Here is a 12,834-nt window from a genome sequence, read left to right as displayed (position 1 = left end):
TGCTCAAAAAAGGGGTTTTTTTTCGATTTTAATTGGTGAAAAACGCTTTTGTGCTTGAAAGAAAGTGTTTTTACTGATTTTAATCGGTTGAAAAAGCTCATATCAGAGAAGGAGGAGTTTTCACTGATTCAATTAGTGAAAAGGGAGGTTTTCTTCAGAAAAATCATGTTTTTCGTTCAATTAAGTTTTTTGTTTAGGAGGAGTGTTGTGATAAACAAAAACCAAAAACAGAATCAGTTAATGCTTTCATATATAAATGTTGTAATTCATACTTTCAAAATTGAATATCAGAAATACAGAGGTTTATACAGTACCTTTGGAGAGGTGTGCTTCTCTTAGCGCTCTCAACGTTCATCACCGTCATCATTTGTCCAGTGCATGGTGTGTGAGAAGTGCTTGATGTACAGAAGTTTTTCTCTGGCTTCTCTCTAGAAGCATCTATGGTGTGTGTAGTGTTTTCTCTCTCTTTCTCTCATGTCCTTATCTTTTATCCGGGTTAAATATGTTTTTAGTCCCTAAATTATTGACCGCTTTTGGTTTTCGTCCCTCTTTCAAAGTAAGGTACAATTTGGTCCTCATTCTTTTCGAAACGTTTGTTTTAGTCCTCAGAACTTTGGTTTTAGTCCTCATTTTGTTGCTAAATGGGGACCAAATTTTTAAACGGTGTTAGTTTTCGAGGACTTAAACGAACGTTTTCGAAAAGAATGAGGACCAAATTGTACCTTACTTTGAAAGAGGGACGAAAACCAGAAACGACCAATAGTTTAGGGACTAAAAACATATTTAACCCCTTTTATCCTGCAATGTGAGTGGTTTTCCTCTTTTACCCTCACGTTTTCATATGATAAACTTCCATTTGATTTTTAATGACTAATAAGACTTTATCCTTAATAAATTAAAAAAACTTACAAGACTTCGCTCATTTACATATCGTTCAAGACGTTAATATTCTTGTAAGAACATTATTTAATATAAAATATAGATTGATAAAATAAAGTAAAAATTATATATAATAAAAATTTCTTTTATAAACGTATACAAGGATAATAATATATAAAATATTGCGTAAATGTTTTATGTAAAGTTGAGGTCCATAGATTTTTTATCCGATCATAAGTTTTTGAAGTTTATTAGCTGGATATCAATTCCCCTTATAGAATCATGGTGGTGGTTAAGTAATTGACTAAATTTTATACATAATGAAAAAAAAAAACATGGTTTGGTGAAGATGAATTATATTATTTTCACTATTGTCAAAATGTTAACAGCAATGTATTTCTTTGTATGAGTTAGTTTTCAACCTAGTTCACTTAGAATCCGGCTTATCCCATAGTCATACTGAGTCGGATTAGCTCATCAACCTACCTAATTTAATTTAATTATTTTTTATTTTTTATTTCAATATTATTAGTTAACATTTTTTTATTATATTGTAGATGAGATGAAAGAAAAGATATTTCAAGAGAGAAAAATATTATAGATTTATTTATTCAAGACTCTAATATTATAAATAGACAAATGAAACAAAAATTAATATTAAAAATTTATTTGTTCACCTTTTGTGTTGTTTTTTTTATTACGATTGTATGATTTCTTTTTAATTGTCTTTGGAATTTAACATCATTTTAGAGTGAAATATATTTAGATTTGAATTAAAAAAAATTATAATTTTTTTATTTTAAAAAAGAACTTATAATTAAGTGAGCCACCAACCCATTTAACTCACCAACCTGTGGTGGTTAAACTAGATTCGAATTTTTTTAACTAACTAATAAGTAAATCAGATTGAATTAACTCACTAAATGACCAACCCATAATGAACCGAACTGAGTTACCCATTTTCACAATTCTAATTTTCAAGATACAATGAACGTAACCATGAAGGCATAAGTTGTTTAAGGTGACTGTATGTATATAAATGTGATAAGAAGTATGATACGATATTTTGCTATTATTAGTTGGAACATAAACGTGCACCAAAGGTACAAAGTGCAGGTCCACAGCAGTAAGCATGAGAAATGTTGTTGAATTTCCTTGTGCATTTTGGACGGTTCCGTGGCACTTTACAGAAGATTCTTATTTCAAGTATTTTTTTTTTCCACTAAGAGAGCATGCACCACCAACACCATCACCATTTCCTTCTACTATTCACCAATAGACTCTCTTTATTCCTCATCTCTGCAACAAACCCATTATCTTCCACCACCACACTCTCTCTCCTCTGTCTTTGTCCTTCCTTTCAAACACTTCAGTATTAAATAATAATTTTCCAAAAATATACCATGACACAATTTAAATTATAATATGTAAATAAACTGTGTTCAGTTTCTGATAAAACTGATGGGTACGATTCGATTTTAAAGTGACTGATTTTTTCTTCGCTAAAAGACATAATTTCAAAAAGATTTGACGGAGTGAGTGTTCAAGATTCCATCTTCACATGCTGTTATCTTTCTAGAGACAAAAACTCATAATTAAAAGCACTTAAAGTGCCATAAATAACATTTTTTGATGAAAGATTCTTATATGACAATATAAATGAACTCAAACGATTATCTCCATCAAATTCTCCATGCAATTGTTTACTTTAACTCAATGTCCTACATAAACTAGCAAGGTAAAAACCAAAGTTCAAAATATATGATGAATGAACTTCCAAATCTCTTTACTCGTTTCTTACATCATATAATGGCTCTACGGAAAAATAGTATCAACAAAAACGATTTATTATGATGAGTGTAGTTGAGTTGTTATAAATTGAATAATGATATTTTTGCAATAAAAATTAAATTTATTATGATGGATGTAAGTGGACATATCATAATAAGTTGACTAATGATATTCTATGAAATAAATTTATTTTGTAATTTGTTTTTTTTACTAGTGAAAAGAGATTTTTTATGTCATTGATTGTGCATGTTTAACAAGTCACCATAGTAAAAGAATGTGAGGTGACAAAATTGCAATATCAGTAAACGTTTTAACGATTGTTGGCTAAATAACCATCGTTAAAAGTGGGTCGGACAAGAAATAATAAAGATTATATAAAGAACTATCATTAAAATGTTGAGACAAGACAAACTCGTCTATAGCATCCTTGGTTTTGAAATTTAAACTAAAAACAAGTCAAAACACTAAACGATAGTTATGAACACTAGGTCTAAAATAAAAGGTGTCCACACAACAAGTCTAACACTTCTAATTCACTAATGACCAACTAGAAATTAATAAGGATCCTATAAGAAACGTCTATAAATGACTTCCAAAGAAGTGACTAACTCATAGAAAAACAGTTAGACCTAACCCAAATACAACATCAAAATGACCAACTAAAGATGCTTAACTAGAGGAATAGGATGGGCAGAAACATAAATACTAGGAACAAAATCTCCAATCATCCAACAACATAGAAAAGCCTTAAGGTTATAAGAAACGCAAAACAACTAAGTCAAAACTTCTAGACGCAACACTAAACAACTTACAAGTCAAAGCATCTATGAGAGTTATGTTAAACGCATAAGCTTTACTATATAACTAATGGTAATAAGTTGAACTCTTAAAAAGTGAAAAGGTGTCTAGACAATGTCTTTGACCAAACAATCTAAAAGCCTCAATCAATAATTCAAAAACATGTAAAAGAAAAAACTTGTTAAACACTTTAGAAAGCGTTTACAAAAGTCTAGACAATTATACTTTCTCAGTATGTCGCAACTTGACAAAAGTGTCAAACAACGAAGGCATAACTAGGAAGCCTCAAACGATGAAATGGAAAACATCGTGCTAAACATGTCAATTAGGAATAACTACAAAACCTGAGAAAGCCAAACGAACTTTCACTATGAAATGAGTCTAATACACCAAAAGAACAAAACCTACTTCCAGACACATAATAAACGACATTCACACTAAAACGTAATCTTGAAACAATAAGTAAATGCTAACTAAGAAAAGGCCTCTTATCGGCTAAACGATATCACATACCAAACATACTCTCAGTCCACGATGAAAATCTCATATTTAGCAATTCCACTAGTTAACACAAACAATCAAATCTTGAGAAAACATAAAACCTTGATTATTCTGAACAAGCATTAAATGTCATTTAATGCTCAACGTTTAAAACCAACAAGGTAAATAGGAAAAAGGACATATTTATTGTATAGACATCTACTCTACCTTGTGTAGGAAACTACTACAAGCATTCATCTGCTATATATCTTGAGAGTCAGAAATGAACGTTAGGAAAAGAAGAAGATGTAAGCAGAATGTTTCATTCATCAAAATTCGTACCAAATGAACAATTAAATATACTTTTGATATTGTTATGAAAAACATGTATACTTTGACGAAAAGACGCAATGTTAAACAACTATCAAGTCAAAAGTGTCTAAGAGAGTTGAAGTTAAATATGTAAATCTTATCATACCTAAAAGGTATTTAGTTTAGCTCTCAGGAAAACAAAACATGTCAAGAAGTTGTCATTAACAAAACACACTAAAGAAATAAAACTTAAAACACCCAAGAGAAACTTAAACTAAGCTAATCGTGGTTTTTTCTGAAGACAAAATCACAAGAAGCATTTAGTTTGCCTAAACAATACCATGAGCTAAAACGTTACTTCGTCAGACGATGAAGTGTTTAATTAATGCTTGGTATCTAACCTCAACTCCATAAACCAAAACATAGGGTATGACTTCTTGTATAATTGTATGAAACTTTCTCCCAATGAAGTTTTTATGAACAACAATTGAGTTCTACTTCTTATCTACCACGAAGGTCATCTCAATTGAGAAATATGAATACACATTGCTTGCATAGATGAAACATAAGTGGTTTCACAATGCACCAAAAACTGAGTAGGGTATGACTTTTTGTACAATTTTATGAAACTTTCATCTAATAAAGGTTTTATGAAGAATCAATGGGTTTTACTTCTTATCTATCATGAAGGTCATCATAGTTGTCAAATATCAACCCAAACTGATTGCATAAGGTCACTAATTTGCGGGGAAAAATAGACATGAAATAGAAGTGGTTTGTACAAACATTAAACATAGTCATTTACCTTCTTTTGTGCATGTGTAGTGTTTCAATCCACAACTTGTATAAAGCCTATTCAGTCACAAACAATGAACCACAAATCAACAACATATAACATCACTAAAAAAACAACTTTTGCATACCTATTTATTGTACAAAAACAATGAAAGCACAAAACCACTTAAACTAAAATTGTTCAACTCTTCACCATATAGCAACCTCTTTAAGCTATGTTAGGCCAAAGCATGAAAAGATGTTATGGTGATGATGAAGGTGCAGAAGCTATGGAGAATAAAGGGTAAGGCTCGTGATCTTTGGTGTTTTTATTGGTGATGGGGTGGGATGGAGGTGTTTGATGGTTCTCTTGAGAGGTTGGGCCAACTGTATAGAAAGGTGATTAGAAGATACCACATGAGATGCTCTAGTCTTGACTTGTGACAAGATATGGTTGCACAAATATTTTGGCAGCATAACATTATAATTCTCAAAGTGGGTTTACAAGGGGGGAGACACCTCTATTTATAAATGAAGGTATCTCCAAAGTATACCAAAACCCTAACGTGTTATCATGCACCAAAACCTAAAAATTCTATCTTAGTGAAGGAGAGCTTGACATGTGGCACTCTAACTTTTAGAAATACTCTTCACTCTTAGAATACCATGTGGAAAGCCCCTTTAGCAAAAGTTTTCCACTAGGAAAATAACACATAACCACTATTTTTGTAAAACAACTCTGTACTAAGAGCTTGTCATGTGAAAGCCACTTTAGCAAAACTTTCTCATTAGGAAAATGATACATGGACACTATCTTTGTAAGAAAACTCTTCACTAAGAGCTTGTCATGTGGAAAACCAATTTAGAAAAAGTTCTCCAATAGGAAAACGACACATGGCCACTACCTTTGTAAGAAAAATTTTTACTAAGAGTTTGTCATGTGGTCACCATGTCTCATGTGGAACACCCTCAACCAAGCTAGGTTTACAAAACTAATCACCCAAGATTAGCTTAAGCTATGTGAAAATATTGTCCTACAACTTAAGCAAGATTGTTCAAAAACCCTACATTACTTGATCCTTAATACAAGGTCTAAATACTCCTAATCTACTAGAAGTGTTCCATGATGGCCAAGGAGAAAGAATTTTACTTCACCTTGCATAGATGATTCTAGCTCTTCTTGAATGTGTTTGGATCATGGTTAGGGGGTATGTCATCATCACTCTGTTTCAAACTTTATTCAACTACGATACATGAAAATGAACATGTCCATTAATCATTCACCAATACATCATTATAATGTAGATAATGAAATGACCAAGTATATCACAATCTCGATAGCAATCCTAAACCAACCCTAAAAAATGAAACTTTTTTTATTTAACCTTAACCATAACATAAATAAATGAATTATATATATCTTACTTGCAAAAGGTCAAATGGACTTCACAGCACGACCACTATCTAATCAATGAAATGAATCCATATCAAACAGTGGACGGAGATCAACCACGATGAGTTCCTGCCAAGACAAGGAACCCACAACAAAACAATGGAATCACACCGTGAGCAAGGAAATGGAAGACTGAACACGAGCAAGAAAATAGAATAGAAGGCCCACTCAAACAATAGAAGCCACTACGTGCCAATACTAGATTTTTTGCAATAGAAGTTCATCATGTATCATGTATCAAGTACATTTTAAATTTTCGAAACCACGATCGTCAAAAATAAAGAAATAATTGAAAATTAATTTTAAAAAAACCACACAGATCGTAAAAAATGACATAAAAATATGTGTGTTATCCTTTTCTTATTTTTTTTTAAATCCTATAATATTATAACCCATGCATAATAAGAAGGTTTAAATGTTTACTCCGTCCTCATGTTAAGAGGTGAATTTCTGTTTAGTATCCGGTTTTAAAAATGAAGACATTGGGTCTCTATGTTACGAAAAGTTTATGAATAAGGTCATGTCCGTTAAGTTGACAACAACATCGTTAAGTCCATGCTGATGTGGCCGTACTTTTTTTCTTCTCTCTTCTGGTTGTCCAGCTTTTTCTCTCTCTTGTTTAGCTTTGTCTTTGATAATTTGTTGAATTTGTTCTTTCTTTGTGGACCTTATTCATATATTTTTTATAACATAGGGACCCAATGTCTTCATTTTTAAAATCGAGTACTAAACAGAAATTCACCTCTTAACATGTGGACGAAATAAGCATTTAATCCTAATACGAAGGGTGTATGAAAAGGTGTGGAGGAAAAGGTGAAAGGTGAAGAAAGATGGGACGAATGAGAATGCGACAAGTATAGAGAGAGTGGTTTCACAACATGTGAGCAAATCCCACGAATCTGCAGTCCTCAGGTCGTGCTTACAATACTTTTCTTCTTTTTGTACACTCACATTTAAGTACTTCTGCTCTTCATCTTCTTCACTATTTTACCTATCTTTAGGCATATTCACTATTTTACCTATCTTTAAGCATATTCTCGATCATATGTTTCTTGGCACCCCATGACAATAAAATAATTATCCGTACACATATCACTTTNTGGACTGTGGAGTTCTGATAGCAATTCATGTCCTCTATTTTCTGAGGTTCCATTACTACTAATTGAAACATCTGGTGTGTGAAGTTTTCCAAACGGCACACTCTGCAGGTTAAAGGAATTTGAAAAGATATGCAAGACAATCCAAGTTATTTAGGACCTTTATCAGACAAAGAATAAAGATTCCACTCTACTTGATCACTGCTTGAACCATCAGCTGCAGCTTTCTTCAACCTTTTCACCAAAGGCATGCAGCTTGACTTGGCTTCTTCATCCTTGAAGTTTTGATCGGTGACCTCTATTGAAAATACATAGAAAAATGGAATGATTGAATTAATCAAAGAAAAATTACAGAAGAATCTGTTGAACAATTTTATTCCATATAATGTAGTCTCACAAAAATTATCTAAAAGGATACTACGAAAAAACAAATATTTGCTCCTACTAAGTTAAAGTTCAAGACAGCTCTTATTTGATTCAAAATTCAAAATTTGATATGCTCTATTTTACAATATACTGTTCTTTAAGAACTACATGCATTGTATTACTAAACACTGATCGTTCTGTTCATGGATGAAGCAATAGCTCCGTGTTTAAGTTGGACAGATTACTAATTTACTTCTCACAAATGTTAACTAACAAGTACTTAATTAGAACAGCAGAACAGAAGCCGAGGTACTCAGTAAACCCATTGTACGTACGAGGAACAAAGGCTTTTGCAGAGAAGTACATAAATCATCCACACTAAATGTCGAACTCTCAGCATAGAAATAAACTACATCGTATATTATGAAGGCCCATAAATATACTGTCTCACTCATCCCCTACGCCACCCCCACCCCCACCCAAGGTTGGTTTGAAGTTTAAATTTGAGTATTTTACACACCACCAGGCTTCATTATTATTCCAAAAGAAATTACAAGGAACATCTCTTAATCCGAAATTACAAGGAACATCTCTTACAAGGAACATCTCTTAAGAACATGTTAAAAGGAATTACAAGCACCATCTGAAATTATTTCCATTTTCTTAAAAAATCGTAAATGCAATGTGGTTATGCAATTAAAAGTTAAAAAGAATATTGACTGCAGAACTTATTCACCGACAAGAACGTAACTGAGATACACAAATAACACAAAGTTATTCATATCATGCATAAACACAAATAGCACATAAAGTTATACATATCATGCATAAATATGAGAAATATGACATAGGTTTAATTGTAATTTATAGTTATTTCTATCTGTAAAACATGTTTCCTTTTTTATTCACACAAGGATATACAATGGGAAAAAAACATAAAGTACCATTATTGCTAGAGAAGTAAATAGATGAAGTCCACTGTCATCAATAGTGGTGTAAATTATTTCCACTGTTTGTTGTTTATTCAAAGTCTGTTTCATAAACAAACAAACACAAACTTAAAAGTTAAGGCTTGATTTAAGTGAGTCATGCTCAAGATTTATGGACTCGAATTAATACTAAGTTGTTCATATTTGTATGTATTACCTAATTATCTAAATAGTTGTACTCTTATTTAGTATTTACAAGGAAAGTCATAATTCTGTACATTATTAACTTATATATAACCCAATAAATCAAATTTTAGGCGGATAACTGTACTGTCCGACTTTGTCATGCTCAAATTGAACATGATCCTAGTTTTAGGCTCTTCGCCTTCAGTCTTGAGTTGAAGGGGCTGTGAACCGTCTGGTCTCATTTACTCTGTTATTTGACTTAGATAGGCAATAGGCCAACCCCAGACTTTTAGGCCTTACGTGTAGTCCTATGCTTGCAGTCAAGCTCAGATACTCAAAGACCCATGAAAGATAACTAACCACAAAAGGCACAGTATATGGCAGGTGCTGTTCTCTGCAATGTTAACATAGAGTGAGGTTTCCTAGTTGGCATTACCTTGCTTAACAAGGTTGATTACCAGAAAAAGAGGAAGTCTTTAGCAGTCATCTCATCCATAAATAATCCGAAGCATTTTGTAAGAAGGAATAGGTAAAAAAATACACTTTGAATGCTTCTGGCTTAAGAACATAATAACTTTAGCTACAACAGTAACAATGAACTTTCTTAAAAATATTTATACCATTTTCATCATCAAAAATTTATTTTCCAGATTCTAAGTCATTATTATGAATATAAATTTATATTTTTAAACAACTTTCCTTCACTTACTAACATGAAAGTATCTATTGATAATTGAATACTAATTAACGAATAAAATTATTTAAAGTTAAATCCAATTGAAAAGATAATCAAACCATGTACAAGTTAAACTATGTCTAGCTCAAGCTTTAGATTTTTTACTCTTAAATAATGTAGTTAAACTTCACTTATCTCTTATATTTTCATGAGTCAGTCCCGAACATAAGTGCTCAACTCAAATATTTAATATCCCATCATCAACAGCAGCATAAAGACATGTGGGTTGGCTAAATATTTTTCACCTAGTGCAGTCTACGAAGGGTAGACTTGTACAATATTACCCCTGCAAGGAGAGATATCATTTCCAGGATTTTAACCTATGACCTGCAGCCAGATCACAACTTTACCATTGTGTTAACTGCCAAGGAACACCCTTTAGCCGGAAACAAAATATTAACTTCATAACATAACTAGTAGTCTATAACCACAGATCCTGAACCAAGAGTACTATGAGCCGTCATTGATAAGTTTTTACAGCAAGTAAACTCAAAACTAATTCATGCGTCCTTTGTTATTTGGTACTTGGTACGAGACACATCATTTAGACCCCATAAAAACTGAGAAACTCCATGTTATGTGAACTTAAATAACTGACCAACATAATTTGATAATGTAACTGCTGATTGAACTATATGCAGGTATTTTGAGAGAGAAAGGAAACAATCTGTATTATATATGACAGCCATATACCGAAGGATCAAGAAATTATGGGGTGATAGAAAGTATCACATTCTAGCTTACAGGATGGCCAATGTGCATTAAAAGAAACAAAATTGAAGGTACCTGTAGTACTGAAAGCCAATTCTAATGTTGAACTTCCTCTTGCATGAATTTCCTGATCACAAAACAAGCCATGCTTGCAGTTAATAGGCTCTTCCAAACTACAGCCTCTATCCACAGATGCAAGTTCAAATTGACTTCCTGTAAGAATATGAGAATCAGCAGTGCTCTCAAACAAAGGTGAAATTCTTTCAAGGTTGATCCTCTTCTGGCAGGCATCTTGTAAAGCCAGGGTCTGAAAGCAACAAAAGATAATAAAGCATAATTGTGCAGGGAGATGTACAAAAATGAACATACATCCACACCACAGAGATGATGTTTGAATTTATGTCTGACCTGCTTAGGCATATTATGTGAATTTCGTAAAATTCTATACTGACATGCTTCATCTGTGCTATTTTTTATGCTCCAACGACGTAAACGCATAGAACGATGCAATTCATTCACAAATGAGGCTTCTAAAGAACGAATATATAGACTGTGCTGCTGATCCGTCCATCTAGTTGACTGATCCTGGAAAAAAAATGAGCTTAGTATGTCTTTGCCAACAAAATGAAGAGAAAATTTTCCATCTTCACTAGAAATCACGAACATGGAATACAATTTAAGATTGAGAATTTCAAACTATCATATTTATCAGCAAACAAATAGGCTTTTATAAATAGCCTTTGAAAATAAGAAATAAGTACCAAGCGATTTAAGTCCATGTAGGAACTAAATTAGTTGCTATACAACTACCAAATTTTTTTATTATAATTCCAATAACAAAGACTAGATAATCTGAAAACTAAGAGCCAATCAAAAGTATTTAAATGACGCTTCATCTGAATTAAATCTCTCATTATTTATAAGTTTTTCATTTAACTCCCTAAAGCTTGTTCAAGTATTTCACATCAGCTTCAACTGAATAAAAATAAGCTTTTTGTTGCACATACGAGCACACCCGTTGCTGCTACTGAAATCATATGCCAAACCACAGATGCTAAACGGTATAAACAATTTTGGACAAAAGGGTGAACAAGAACTATTTAAGAGGCCAAACATAAGAGATTGAAGAACAAAGTTGATTTCAAAGTGTCAGCATCCACTGTCAAACTCAAATCTTACAGAAGAGAAAACTGGCCGCAAATTTATAACACAAATATCAATTTCAGTTACTTGATGCTATTCATCATATCAGTACAATTACTCCCCTTCCTCCACTGGTTTCAGATTTCAGATATTCTCGACTAATTAATTGCAGAATTTAACCAACAAATATCAGATATAGCCAGTGAAAGCATGCGAAGCAAAATTGCGCGCTTAAACACCAAAAAACCAAAACGCGGACGCACTAAAAGGACCAATAATTCAAACGGCTAATTACAGGCACGTTCCCGTTCGAGATACGCTAAAAACCTCTAAGATCAACCCCTGAAGACAAGCTCCGACCACAAAATCGAGAAACAAAAGCGAAATAGAAAAATCCGTTACTATGTTGGCAAGAGGAATTGGAAAGGAGTGAAGTTACCAGAAGCGGAGCGGGCGCGGAATGAGACGAGAAGTCCTTGGACGTGTCCTCGACGGTGACAGCAGAGGAGTCAGAGGTGGAGCGAGTGAGGTACTCAGGCAATGGTTCCGGATCGGAGAAGAGCGGCGGCGAAAGGTGGCGAGGGAGATCCTGCGGTTCCATGAAGCGTGATCGGAGTTTCAGCGGAGAAGAAACCCTCTGTGTTCGGTTGAGGGGAAGAGAGGATGTATGCGGGGAAGGAAAAAGGTTCCACATGGCTTCGCTTTTACACGTGTCAGTACAGTCGTTGGTATGCCACGTCATCCGGCAGATAATATCTTGAGGTAACGTGAGCCAGATATTTTGAAGGGTCGTTGAAGAGAGAGTGGGGATTGGGCGCTTTCGTTGGCGCGTGCAACTCATGCCCTATTTTATGGTATCTGCGCATCCCATGCGCGTAACTTGTTTTCAATTCGTGATTCATGAAACTCAATTTTCACTTTTTCTATATATGGAAAAACTGGGTTATTATATAAGCATTTCTTCATATATAATTTCTATTTTGAATTTGTCACGAATAAGTTAAATTGAGACTGAGATAAAAACAATAATTAAAAGGAATACATGGCTAATAATAAGATCCAAAGATACAGTAATATTAAAGAATGACTGGTTGAAATGTTCTAGTCTAACTAATATTGGTATTTAGAATAAGTTTACCTTTCAATAAATTTATCATATATTAATAATAATATAATATA

General features: G+C 33.1%; 1 protein-coding gene across 2 annotated transcripts; it reads right to left on the bottom strand.

The window, feature by feature from the left end:
- Positions 1–7,601: 7,601 nt before the first annotated feature.
- Positions 7,602–12,412, bottom strand: LOC148206551 (uncharacterized). Of its 2 annotated transcripts, none has more exons than XM_088104367.1 (4): positions 12,095–12,412; positions 10,921–11,097; positions 10,588–10,819; positions 7,602–7,882 (listed from the first exon to the last, which is right to left on the bottom strand). In XM_088104367.1, exons 1-4 carry the CDS (start codon positions 12,395–12,397, stop codon positions 7,734–7,736), a joined length of 861 nt encoding a protein of 286 aa, XP_087960493.1. In that variant the 5' UTR covers positions 12,398–12,412; the 3' UTR covers positions 7,602–7,733. The 2 variants fall into 2 exon arrangements, with proteins under 2 accessions (XP_087960493.1, XP_087960494.1); XM_088104368.1 differs by having other exon boundaries at positions 10,921–11,091.
- Between the last annotated feature and the right edge of the window lie 422 nt (positions 12,413–12,834).

This window comes from Vigna umbellata, chromosome 1 (assembly GCF_029865625.1).
Source record: "Vigna umbellata cultivar VRB3 chromosome 1, Vumbellata_1.0, whole genome shotgun sequence".
NCBI classification, from domain to species: domain Eukaryota; kingdom Viridiplantae; phylum Streptophyta; class Magnoliopsida; order Fabales; family Fabaceae; genus Vigna; species Vigna umbellata.
Note: the sequence above shows the minus strand (reverse complement) of the source record. Positions and strands in the feature narration are given on the sequence as shown.